The 12,153-nt window shown below is 60.3% G+C and overlaps 1 protein-coding gene across 3 annotated transcripts in view; it reads left to right on the plus strand.

Annotated features, from left to right (window-relative positions):
* The first annotated feature begins 1,012 nt into the window (after positions 1 to 1,012).
* Positions 1,013 to 12,153, plus strand: part of MAD1L1 (mitotic arrest deficient 1 like 1) — a 319,021-nt gene continuing 307,880 nt past the window's right edge. For all 3 annotated transcript variants that reach the window (XM_027042376.2, XM_027042377.2, XM_027042378.2), the window contains exons 1-5: positions 1,013 to 1,168; positions 3,277 to 3,439; positions 6,705 to 6,845; positions 9,156 to 9,335; positions 11,592 to 11,716. In XM_027042376.2, the coding sequence (XP_026898177.1) occupies positions 3,290 to 3,439; positions 6,705 to 6,845; positions 9,156 to 9,335; positions 11,592 to 11,716 (596 nt within the window). In that variant the 5' untranslated portion in view covers positions 1,013 to 1,168; positions 3,277 to 3,289. The remainder of the gene's footprint in view (positions 1,169 to 3,276; positions 3,440 to 6,704; positions 6,846 to 9,155; positions 9,336 to 11,591; positions 11,717 to 12,153) is intronic.

Raw genomic sequence — 12,153 nt, forward strand, 5'->3', positions numbered from 1 at the left:
CGGTTAAAGGATCCAACTTCAGCTCAGGTCAGATCTCCCGGTTCTTAAGTTCCAGCCCGGGGTTGGGCTCTGTGCTGACAGCTCAGAGCCTGGATCCTGCTTGGGATTCTGTGTCTCTCTCTTTCTGCCCCTCCCCTCGCTCATGCTCTGTCTGTCTGTCTCTCTCAAAAATAAACATTTAAGAAAAAAAGCCATTTCCTGCAGGGGTGCTTATCCCTTAATAAGAGTGTATGGACTATAACCCTGATTAAATCCTGAGGGTGGAGCTGAGGGAGAGCCTGGGTAGACAGGGAACCCCACAATCTCCATCAGTCCCCCAGGGTGCAGTCCAGCGCTCTGAAGTGGGCTGCGGGCTTGGTTTTAACCTTTTTTCATTTTACTTTTGGTTGTAGTCAATTAGGACGGGAAAATACCCCCCACTTCCTCAGGGCTCCTCCCCACCCCATTTCTTGCGCGGGGTGCTGTTCCGGAGATGGGGCGGGACCGGGGAAGAGGTGACGACCCTTAGAGCACTGGGCAGATCAGAGGTGGGGGAGGTGCAGACCCTAGGGGGCGTGGTGTAGACGCTGGGTACGATGCAGACCCTCCCGAGCGCGGTGCAGACCCTAGGGCGCTCGGTCCCGGGTGGGGTGTGAGCCTGGAGGACGAGGTTCAGGAGGGAGCGAGACCTGTGTTACTGGACGATGATCGCTGGCTATGGGAGCTCACAGGGCGCTGGGAGGGTAGCCTAGAAGCAGAGTATTTTGCCTTTCCAGTGGACCCTGTGGAAACTAAAAACATATTCAAGCTAATACCGTAACGAAATTTTGGGAGTTGTCAGAGCCAGCAAGTTTGTCCCGAAGAGGCCACCGTTGGGCCGTGCTATTCCACACAATACGGTGCGAGGCCACCGCCACAGCGGAGGCCCGTCCCGCGTGGGAAGGCTGGCACCCCGACAGTCCCGCGGGCCGACCTTTGGTGCGAGCCCTGCCAGGGCGGTGTCAAGGGAGCGAACCGCTCCGGGGAGCAGGCGGAGGTCCCCGGCCCCGCTGGTGCTCGGACTCAGGGATTTACGGCCGGCCCTGCCCAGGTCTCGCGAGAGCGCGGCGGCACTTCTCGCGATACGCGGGCGCGGGCGCAGAGGAGGGAGATCTGAGCGGCGGCCGCGGCGAGCGGCGGGCTAGCTGAGGTGAGCGGCGGGGCGTCAGGGTCCCGGGTGGGCTTCGGACGGGGTCGAGGAGCCAGGTTGGGCGCGGGTGGCGCCCCCTCCCCCTGCCCACTGGTCTCCTCCCTCCTGCCCCCCTCTCGCGCTCGGTCTTCGGAGCCGGGCCGGGGTGCTACCCGAAGCCGGGGTCTAGGGAGCGGGGGGCCGGGGTGCAAGCCGGAGCGGGGGCCTCGGAGAGGAGTCGGCGTCGTCGGAGCCGGGGTCCTGGGAACGGGAATCGGGGTGAGAGCGGGGCCGAGGTCCTGGGAGCTGGCGTCCCCGGTGCCGGGATGCGAGCCGGGACCGGGGTCCTCGGAGCCGGGGTCCTCGCAGCTGGGGCTCGGGTGCGAGTCGGGACCGGGGTCCTCGGAGCCGAGGTGCTGGGAGCGGGAGCCGGGGTCTTAGGAGCTGGGGCTGAGGTGCGAACCCGGGCCGGGGTCCGGACGGGGTCCCTGGCGGTGGCGTCTAGGGGCGGGGCTTACCCCCACCCAGCGTCTGGCTGGGAAGCTGCACCGGCCCGCGTGCTGTCACCCGCGCCTCTTCTAGCGGAGCGTGCTGCAGCCCCTGAAGGCCCCGGAGGCCAGGGCGGGCCGGGGGCGACGCACGTGTGCCCGGAGTTTGCGCGGAAGGTCCCCCCGGGCGGTGTCCTGGCCGAGAAGGGCAGCTGACAGGCGGCGCACAGCCTGGGGGTGTGGAGTCTGTGGGATAAAGGGGATGGAGTGGAGGCTGCTGCCTGATCGCGTGCCTCGTGTAGTGGCCCAGTTACAGGCAGTTGACACCGCGTGTGTTCCCTTGGTTGCAGTGCATCCCAGGCATCCGTTCTTGCACAGGACCTACCCGCTCAGTTTCTCATGGGGGGATGGAGAGGATGGCCCCGGGCTGACCTTGGCAGACCTAAGGGTTTGCTTCCAGAGCAGAGCTCGGCTGTCTGCCGCCGCTGTCAGCACTGAGCGCTTGCCCTGTTCTTGCAGTCCCCTTTTCCCTCCCAGTGCGATTGAGAGTTGGTGAGGACAGCCGTGTTGTCCAGGGGCGGACACAGGGCCTGCACAGGAGAAGGGCTCTGTGTGCAGAGGGCCAAGGTTCTCCTACAGGAAACTCACAACCAAACTAAGATTTCTCAGTCTCTTCTGCTGGGGTGTTGGCGGGGAGGCGTTTTCAGTCTGGTACCTGGGGGAAGTCCCTGCGAGCCAGCCTGTTTCCCGAAGGGGACACGGTGTGCACCTGTAGCAGTCCACACCTGTGCCCGCTGGTGGATGGGGGGGCGGGCCGGCCGCGTGAAGCCACAGTCCCTTGCGTTCGGGGATGCGGCTCCTTGGTCTTGTTCGCGCGTTGGCTCGTGGAGCACAAACTGGACCTGAGAGCCAGGCGGGCCTGGGATCCGGTCCATTCTGTAGCTTCTGAAGCCTCGCTTTCTCACGTCTCACACGTGTGCAAACACCTAGTTCGCCCGTTGTGAAGTCTGAGGTGTCCTGTGAGAAGTTACAGGCGGAGTGAGGATCTGGCATGACTCACCCCTGCCTTCTGGAAACTTAGGACCGGCACCGTAATCCTCACGGCAGCTTTGCAAAGAGGCTTTCCTGGTCCTCAGTTTACAGATGAGGAAACCGAGGTTCGAGAAGGCTCAGTGCTCAGCGTCACGTAGGTTTCTTTTTGGTCGAAACTAGCAATGCCTATTAAGGTCATCGTTAGCGGTGATTACGGTTAGCGTCGCTGGGGTCGCCAGCCCTCGCCACTGCGGCCTGCTTTGGTCCTCGTTCCCAGAGGCTGGGTCTTTTGTGTTCACGGGGCCATGTGCCGTGGGACTGCTGGGCATCTTTTTCTGGGAGCCGTCTGTCCGTCGCTGGTGTGCAGGTCAGCACCGTGACAGCTCTCAGCGGCGTGGTCTTCTGATGCCTCTGTTTGTTCTCTGGTCAAGTGGCAGTGTGGGCTCCCGCTTGGCCCCGGAAATGTGGTTATGGGCTCAGGAGTGCTGTGAGCACTGTGAGCGTCGGGAGGACGGAGGCTTCCCAGAGGCCCCCCCCCCCCCCCCCGGCGGTGGCGCAGCTAATGGTGCCTGTAGACGCTCACCGTGGGCCCTTCCCGTCTTCCTGCAGAAGCCAAGTGGCCATGGACGACCTGGGGGAGAACACCACGGTGCTGTCCACCCTGAGGTCTTTGAACAACTTCATTTCTCAGCGGGTGGAGGCAGGATCTGGACTGGACGCTCCCACCTCCGCCCAGGGCTCTCTGCAGATGCAGTACCAGGAGAGCATGCAGGTGAGCGCCCCCGGCGGGAGGGGCTCCACGGGAGGGGCTCCGCGGGAGGGGCTCCAGGGCTCCAGGTGGGAAGACACACGCCATAGGTGGGGCCTGTGCCGGGGAGCACTCGGGTCCCCCGGTCCCCGGGTCGGGAAGGGTCTCCAAGAAAGAGAAAGATTGGGTGTGCCCTGGTCTCAGACCACTGTGGGGGGTGGGAGGGGCGTTTGCAGATCTTGGCTTCGCTCTGCCGTGATGTGGCTTTTACAGTTTTGCGATAAAAACAGTCCTATTTCCTTTATTTCACTTCCTTGGCAACACTGACCGAACACCATGATAAAGGGGTCAGGTTTTCTGGAGGACTTGAGGTTCCACAGAGTTGTGGGGTCAGTCTCATGGGGGCAGGGATCACTGGGCCCTCCCAAGCAGGGGGTGGCGTCTGCTCCTGGGCCCGGCCCCCGCCCCTCTGCACTGCCGATGTCCAGCAGCTCCCCTGTGCTGTGCGGCCTGAGCCATCCCAGGGAAACGGCCCCTGATGGAGCCCGGGAGCCCCAGGGAGGCCCAGGCAGCATCTGGTCAAACACATGCTGGTGTGTTTGTGTGCATTCGTTTGCTGAGTAATTGAATGATTTCTGTTTGTTTGTGGGCTGAGTTGCTGCTCGCTGCCGTTTTTTGGCAAGGACTGTTTTTTATTTTGAAATTGAATCTTTTAGATTTGTTTTTGCCATTAAAGCATTTTTTAGAAACGCTAGTGGCAATTGTGCTTTTTTTTGTTTGTTTGAGTTGCTCACTGGCAAAATAAGAAGTTAGCAGCTTTGGTCTACAAAAGCGTTACAATTTTGTTGATGCAAATGTCTGGCAACTTTTGGCCAACCTGTCGGAACTATAGAATCTAGAAATTCAGAGGCCAACCTTTCAGTAAGCTAGTGCTGTGGAGGGCTTCCTCAGTCTGCGGGACCCTGTAGGTGGGTGCCAGAGAGGGCTGGTTAGAGTGTTGCGGCCGTAGGCTGCCAGGGCCCTGACCTGGTCCTGAGCTGGCCTGGGACATCCGTCAGTGGTTTTCTGCCCTACCAAGCTGCCCCCTGATGGCAGATGAGGGAACTGAGAACCTACAGGTCTGGGGGGAGCCTGGAAATCAGTGCTTTGACTACCATTCCGGGCCCCCTGCCCTTTTTTTTTTTTTATTTAAACTTTTTTTTTTAACGTTTTGAGACAGAGACAGAGCATGAACGGGGGAGGGGCACAGAGAGAGGGAGACACAGAATCGGAAGCAGGCCCCAGGCTCCGAGCCATCAGCCCAGAGCCCGACGCGGGGCTCGAACTCACGGACCGCGAGATCGTGACTCGAGCTGAAGTCGGACGCTCAACCGACTGAGCCACCCAGGCGCCCCCCTGCCCTTTTTTTAAGCCTCTTGTTTCCGTGGGAAAGTGTTTACAGTCGCTCTGCTACATGTCATTGTTGGTTTTGACATAAACATGTTTCGGTTACTTTCCTTCACATGCAGTCGCAGTCGATGTTTCAGGAAGATGTGTCCATGGGTCTGTTTCTCTGGGACTCCTGGTCCCTGTGCAGTGGTGCCCACGGGAGCTGGGAGCCCTAACTGCAGGCACAGACTGAGGCTGGGAAGGCCAGTGAGTCTGACAGAAGGTGCACTTCGGAACTCCCCCACTTGAACGGGTGGGGGTGGAAGTGAGAGAAAGTGTCAGAGGAGTGAAGTGTGGACTTGAGCCCCCAGAGACGGGGGGTGGGGGGGTGGGTAGAGAAGATACCTTTCCCCTGGCCTGGGATTTCTCATCCGTGGTTCGGCTGACGTTTTGGGGTGGGTGGTTCTTTGTTCTGCAGGACAGGCTTGTGCCTTGTGCGGTGTTGAGCGACATCCCTGGCCTCTGCCCGCGGGATGCCGGTAGTGAACACGTACTGCTTGCCCGTCTTTTGATGGTCGACAGCGTCTCCAGACGTTGCCAAGCATCCCTGGTGGAACTGAGAACCACTCGCCGTAACGCTTCAATGTGCACATGAATACCTGATATGTTTAAGAGGAAGATTCTGATTTGGCATCTGTGGGGCGCAGCCTGAGATTCTGCGTTTCTTTCTCGTGCTCTGGAGCTGCTGTGCTACCAGGCATTCTTGGAGTGGTCAGGCTCTCGTCCACGTGAGCCAGAGACCCTGACAGTCAGTGGGTCTGCGAAACTGACGTGTCCTCCGAGGCCCTTCAAGGCTTGACCTCACCTTTCTGTGCCTACCCTCTGTGGTGGGTGTACTTGTAAGACGGCTCCCGAATGCCCGGCCCCAGGTGGGCCACACTTTCTCCTACTTAAACACTGGGTATTGTGGCGGCAGGATTTTGCCAACAGAATTAAGAACTTCCGTCAGTTGACCTTTTGATGGTGGGCCTGACTTACTCAGATGAGCCTTTTAAACCTAGGTCACTAGATCAGATCGAGAAGTCAGAGACAGAGCAGGAGAGGGATTCCACATATGGGGGATTCTCCTTTGTTGGCTTTGGAGGTGGACAGGGGCCACGTGGCAGGGGCCGACAGCAGCACAGGGCTGATAGCAAGGAAACGGGACCTCGGTCCTCCAGCCACGTGAGTGTGGAAGAGGATCTCATGGTCCAGATGAGGTTGGAGCGTGGCCACTGGGTGTTGATTTTAGCCTGTGAGAGCCTGATCACATGACCTGGCCTTCTGCCCACAGAGCCTGACGGCGGCTAACGTGGGGTTTTAGCTGCTAAGTTTGTTGTAAGTTGCTGCACAGCAATAGGAAACTAATTGGCTCTTTTCTCTAAAACAAGCATATACACCGCCTTATTAAAACATATCATTCTTGGGCACCTGGGGGGCTCAGTCGGTTGAACATCCGACTTCGGTTCAGGTCACGATCTCACAGTCCATGGGTTCCAGCCCCGCAACGGGCTCTGTGCTGACAGCTTGGAGCGTGGAGCCTGCTTCGGATTCTGTCTCCCTCTCTCTGTGCCCCTCCCCTGCTCATGCTCTGTCTCTCTCTCTCTCTCTCTATCTTTCTCTCTCTCCCTCAAAAAGAAATAAATACTAAAAGAAATTGAAAAAAAAATAGGTCCTTCTCTTCCTGTTATTGTCTCCTCTCTCTGTTTACTGCCTCTGTGTACCTGTTTTCCAACAAAAGACCGGGCATCCGTCCTTCTCCCCCAAGGCTGAGTACGGGCCCTGTTGGGAGCAGGTGTCAGTGTGTGAGTGTCAGACGAGCCCCCCAGCTGTTTGGCACGGCTGCTGAGGGTTCTCTCTCCCTCGGGTGTGACCTGCTCAGCTGGAGGAACGAGCCGAGCGGATCCGCTCCAAGTCCCAGGTCGTCCAGGTGGAGCGGGAGAAGACGCAGATGGAACTGAGCCACAAGAGAGCGCGAGTGGAGCTGGAGCGGGCGGCCAGCACCAGCGCCAGGCGCTATGAGGTGGGTGCGAGTGGGCGGGCCCGGCCGTCAGAAGCCACGAGGTGAGTGTGGGCAGCCGGGCCCGGCGTAGGGCATTGTGCACGGTGCCTGCTGAGCCGTCGGGCAGGTGACCCTCCTGGCTGGGAGCCAAGGTGCTCTCCCTCCTGAGGCCACAGAGTGACTTTGCTCGATGTCCTTGAGGGGGCAGCGCACGGGGGAGGACTGCCTGCCGTCTGCCTGGCCAGGTGCCGGTGGGCGTTCCTCTCTGCTGGGCTGCCTGTTCTCCTCACCCCTCCCAAGAATTGGGGTGTAAATCCAGCAGAAATACCAGGTGCCACCGGGCGACAGGCTTGGAAAGTCACTGGGTTGCATGGAGGTCTCAGGTCCAGGCTGCACCAGTCTTGCTCACGTGGTTACAGGGCCCAGAGCAAAGACCTCCAGGGGCGCCTGGGTGGCTGATTCGGTTAAGCGCCGACTTCGGCTCGGGTCATGATCTCACGGTTCGTGGGTTCGGGCCCCGCGTTGGGCTCTGTGCTGACAGTTCGGAGCCTGGAGCCTGCTTCAGATTCTCTGTCTCCCTCTCTCTCTGCCCCCCCGCTCGCACTCTGTGTGTGTGTGTCTCTCTCTCTCTCTCTCTAAAAAAAATTAAAAATTAAAAGAAAAAAAAGACCTCCAGCCTGGGGTTACTTCCTGTTGTCCCTGGCTTACCCTGGGCAGGCTGGGAAAGCGTGTTACCTAGAGAAGGTGCTAGGTTTTTACTAAGGGCATAAATCCCTTGCTTCCTTTGCTTTGATCAACAGCACTTCACCAGGGTTTTTTAATAAGTGCTGATGATTTGTGGAAATGCTGCCAGACTCCAGCAAAGCATTGGACCGGAAAGTCTCTGACCTGCCTACGCTTTCCCAGGGGTGGGTGTCTGGCCCTGTTCTTGCCTTACGTAGCATATCTGCATGCTTTCCTCATCCTGTAAAAATAGCTGATGTCTTCGAGGGCGTGATGCTAATTTGATGTGTTCGACCTGGTACGCAGGCTTCTGGCCACGGTGTGCTGTGTGGGCCCAGTAGCCCGGAAACATGGGCTGCGAGTGGGTGCCGTGGCCTTGGCATTGTCCTGGTGCCGCTCTGAGGGGGTCTCTCTCTTAACGTGTGGTGTTAGCTGCTGTTCAGGGTCGTCCTGGGAGGGACAGGGGAAGGCCGTGGTAACGAAGTGCCTTATTAGGGGTGTGGAGGTGGCACCAGGGGCCACGAGATGGTAGGAATTGTCGTGTTGGTGTTACCGCCTGGCTGTCAGGCAGAAGGCACGGGGTGTGGAGCTCCTGGAATTTTCCTGGGCTGTAAGTCTGTCAAGGGCAGAGTCTGTCCTGGCGGCTCTGGGTCTCCAGGGTCCAGCACGGGCTGTGGCACCTTACAGGTGCTTAGGATATGTTGGAATGAGTGGGGCATCGTTGCAGGGTCGGTGGAAGTTTTGTCTTGGGGAAATCCAAGGATGCGGGCTGCGCTTAACCCCGGGCCCTCGCTGAGCATGGCCTCTCTCTCTGAGAGGCCTCTCCCTTCCCACCCGCAGATGCGGCTGCGTGGGACCTGGACCGCCTGAGCGAGCAGCTCTCACGTGGTTTCTTTGTCTGGGACACGTGTTGTGGGTTTTCAGGGATGCCAGTTTGGCAGTGGGTGGGACTCTGGAGCCTCTAGATGGTGAGACTCCGGTTGGTGTCTGAGGTCTGGGGACCTGCACAGACTGCCCTGTGTGCAGTTGGGACTGGCAGCCCGAACGGAGATGCCGCACCCTGCTCTGTGGCGTGCTTCCGTGGCAGAAGGGTCCCCTGGCTGTTCGGAGATCACACTTGTAGCTCCTTATTCCCGTGTGTCCCTTGAGCTGTGTCCCCACTTTCGTGTTGCTCCCCCGTGGTGCTGGGCTGGAGAGCCCTGGGGTGAGCACTTGCCTTGGGGGTGCTGGCGGACCTTGCAGGGGGCTTGCGCGGCTCCCCTTCCTGGGGAGCGCTCAGAGGCCAGCAGCATTAGGTGCCCGCTTTGTGGTCCCTTCCTTTCTGGGGCTGAAGGTAAGCTCCCCGTGGCCGACCGTTGGCTCTCGGGACCCCCCCCCCCCCCCGGGGCTATCAGAGCGATGGAGTCTAGGTCCTGTGGCTGGCTTCCCGGCATAAGACGCGTGGCGGGGGTGAAGGGCTGCGGGAGGTGATGTGCGCCGCGGGGCCTCTCCCTGCGGGAGTGGGGTGTGTGGCATGGCCGCGCCTGTCCCCGGGGAGGATGGGCTGGGCCACCACCCCCCCCCCCCCGCCCCGCTCACTGTCCCCGCTTTCTGTCCCTGCTCTGGCAGCGCGAGGTGGACCGCAACCAGGAGCTCCTGACGCGCATCCGGCAGCTGCAGGAGCGCGAGGCCGAGGCGGAGGAGAGGATGAAGGAGCAGCTGGAGCGCCACAGGCGGTGCCGGCAGAGCCTGGACGCCGCCGGCCAGAAGCTTCGGGAGAAGGAGGACGGCCTGGCCGCGGCCGGCGAGGTGAGGGCCCTCCCCGGGGCGGCCGCGTCGTGCGGGGCCGGTCTCCTCAGAGTCCCCTTCCCGCACCTGCGCCGATGGTTTCTGCGTCGTCCGTCGTGATCTGGATACAGATCCTTATTTCCACTCGTGGTTTTCAGTTAATGAGTCAAACGTTGTCTTAGTCTCTGTCATTAGGACTTTTAATGGTCGACTAGCCCGTGTTGTGTCATGTAAAAAACTGTTTTACGTGCGTGCGTCCTGGTATGAGTACGTACGAGATACGAACGCGGCAGGTGGCGTGTACTTTGTTTCTATTGAGTTGCTCACTCAGGCGCGTTCCTAGGAGTGGGGTTTGAGGTCGCTGGCTTCTGCTGACAGTTGCCGTGTTGTCCTGACAGCATCGTTGAGGGTTCTGGTTTCCCTGTAGCCTTTCCTGTCGTGGATCTTCTGGAAGTCTTCTGGAAATACCTAAATACCTTTTTTTTCTCCCTTCCGGAGACGTAAGTGGTGCTTCTGGATTTGCATGTCTTTGATTAGTAGGTCTGTTAGCATCTGAGAGTGCCTTTGAAGCCAGAGCACATCTGAGCCCTGCTCCTTATTCCCTCGACCCGTTGAAGGTTGTATAAATTTCAGAAGCAGAGCCCAGACGCTGATGCTGGTGGACACGGGGCTCTCCTGACCTTCCCTGTCCCTTTGCGGTGTTGCTGCGGCTCGCGGGCGCCGGGAGGAAGGAGATGAAGCGCTGCCGGGGGAGGAGCGGGGGCGCGGGATCGTTGGTATTCTGTCTCTGCGTGCGTCTCCACTTGATAGATCTCGGGAAGCGGCAGGTTATTTTTGCCTTGGCAACGCTGGGGAGTATGTTAACGTTGTTCCTACATCTGTCTTCTGATGTGGATGCTGGCAGGAGCGGAGCCGTGATCGGCTCAAGACAAGTCCCCGTGTCGCCCTTGGCGTGCTTGCCCGAGCTGCGTCCTGGGGCCTGCGTGCTCCCCGGGGCCTGCGTGCGGGAGGCCGGTGTGCGGCCCACGGGGGCCGGGGGACAGAGCCGGATGGGGGGGAGGCTGCTGCCATGGAAGTGGGAAAGGTCTCAGCCAGTCAGGAAGGAGGACCCTGAATTTTGTTTGTTACTTTTTACTTCCTTGGAGAAGGCCCTCCCTGGTGACCGAGGCTGTCGCTGTTCCCGCACCGCGCTCTCTTACAGGGTGCCTGGTTCGAGAAGTCCGTCAGCAGGGAGTCCTCTTGCTGCCGGCCCGGCTTCCATGCAGCGGCGTCCTGCGTGCGGCCAGCCGTCTGGTCCCGTATCCGGCGCAGCACCGGGTGTGTGGTGTGCGTGTTTGGAGTTCGGGAAGACTTCTCGAAGGCTGTCTTCTTAGATCAGTGTATTTTAGTACCTTCGTTTTTCTTGGGTTCCCAGGCTGGCAGGCGCCATCGTAACAGAGCAGACCACGCAGATGGCCGGAGTGTGGGACGTGGATGGCCTGTGTCAGTGCCCCCTGGGCCCCCACAAACATGGGTCCTGGGCAGGGGTGGGCCTCCTCGCTGGTGCGGGTCCTCGGTTCTCATCCTCTGCTCCAGGAGGCTAATTTACAGGGACGCCTCTGAGCTGGCTTCCCTGGGACAGCCACAGAAGGAGAGCGGTCAGCAGATGGTCACTAGAGGTCACTGGGTGAGGGTGTGGTCTGACGGCCGGGCAGAAGTTCTGCCCCTGAAAGTCCCAAGGCCCTGCTTTCGCCAGCCTCCGCTCTCCTTTCTCCCTGCTTCTGGACGAGGGCATGGGGTCTGCACGGTCTTCCCGCAGCTCTTCCGTTCTGTGGGGCTCCTGTAGCCTTCTGAGGATGGCCTCAGTCCCCGTTTCTGACCTGTTGGCAGGGACTTGGCTGTGGTTCACAGGGAGTGTTTCAGCTGGGATGATGGCATGGTGGGGGTTCATCTCGGATGGAGACACCGGGGCAGGCGTGGAGGGAGAGCCACGCAAGCACCCTAAGAAGGAGCGAGGGTCCTGAGTGGCGGATGTCACCCGGCCCGGGCGGTCTCGGGAGCAGCCCGTCACCACGACCTGGTCTCTTCCCATTTGCTTGAGGGAAATGCGAGGCAGGCCGCGTAGCCAGGGATGGGGTGAGGGGTGGCATGCCCTCCCAGGTTGTGTCCCTGCCCTCAGGAGGGGGATGGGAGGGGCAGGCTCTCGTGGGTGCATTTGTCCCACGCCGCGGGGTGGGCGGCTCCCCTCTGTGCGCCGGCAGCCGCTCAGCTGCTCTGGGCCGCCCGCTCTGCTCTCAGACCATCAGCGTGCTGAAGGGGAAGGTCTCGGAGCTGCAGTGGAGCGTGATGAACCAGGAGATGCAGGTGAAGAGCCTGGAGTCTGAGAAGCAGGAGCTCCAGGAGCAGCTGGCCTTGCAGCGCAAGTGAGCGGGGCGTGCTGGGGCGGGGGCGGGGCGTGCAGGGGGCGGGGCTCTGCGCCTTCGCTGGGCGTGGTGCTGGCAGGCCTGCTGGAGCCTGGGCTGAGTTTCGGGTCTGGTTGTTAACTGTGTGGAAGACCACGAACGGGAGGGCCCGGGCTCCTTTTGTGCCCTCTGTGGTCTGAGCACCCAGCAACCAGGCGTGCTGCCTGTGCCAAGCCCCAAGAACCTCCGGGGGCCCTTCTGGTCTGTCCTCCCTGTCCACAGGCTGTTGGGGCAGACACAGGGGCCACTGAAGCTGGTCACTAAGTGTTTTATGTATTCTGAGAACAATAGCAGAGAGCGGTCGTTTCTCCCCTCGCAGAGAGCCTCCCTTTAAAGGCCATGTAGGGCGCCCCGGGGTGGTGGGTGGGGTGGACGGGAGAGGACTTCCAAGTGGAGGC

Source organism: Acinonyx jubatus, chromosome E3, assembly GCF_027475565.1.
Source record: "Acinonyx jubatus isolate Ajub_Pintada_27869175 chromosome E3, VMU_Ajub_asm_v1.0, whole genome shotgun sequence".
In the NCBI taxonomy this organism is placed as follows: Eukaryota; Metazoa; Chordata; class Mammalia; order Carnivora; family Felidae; genus Acinonyx; species Acinonyx jubatus.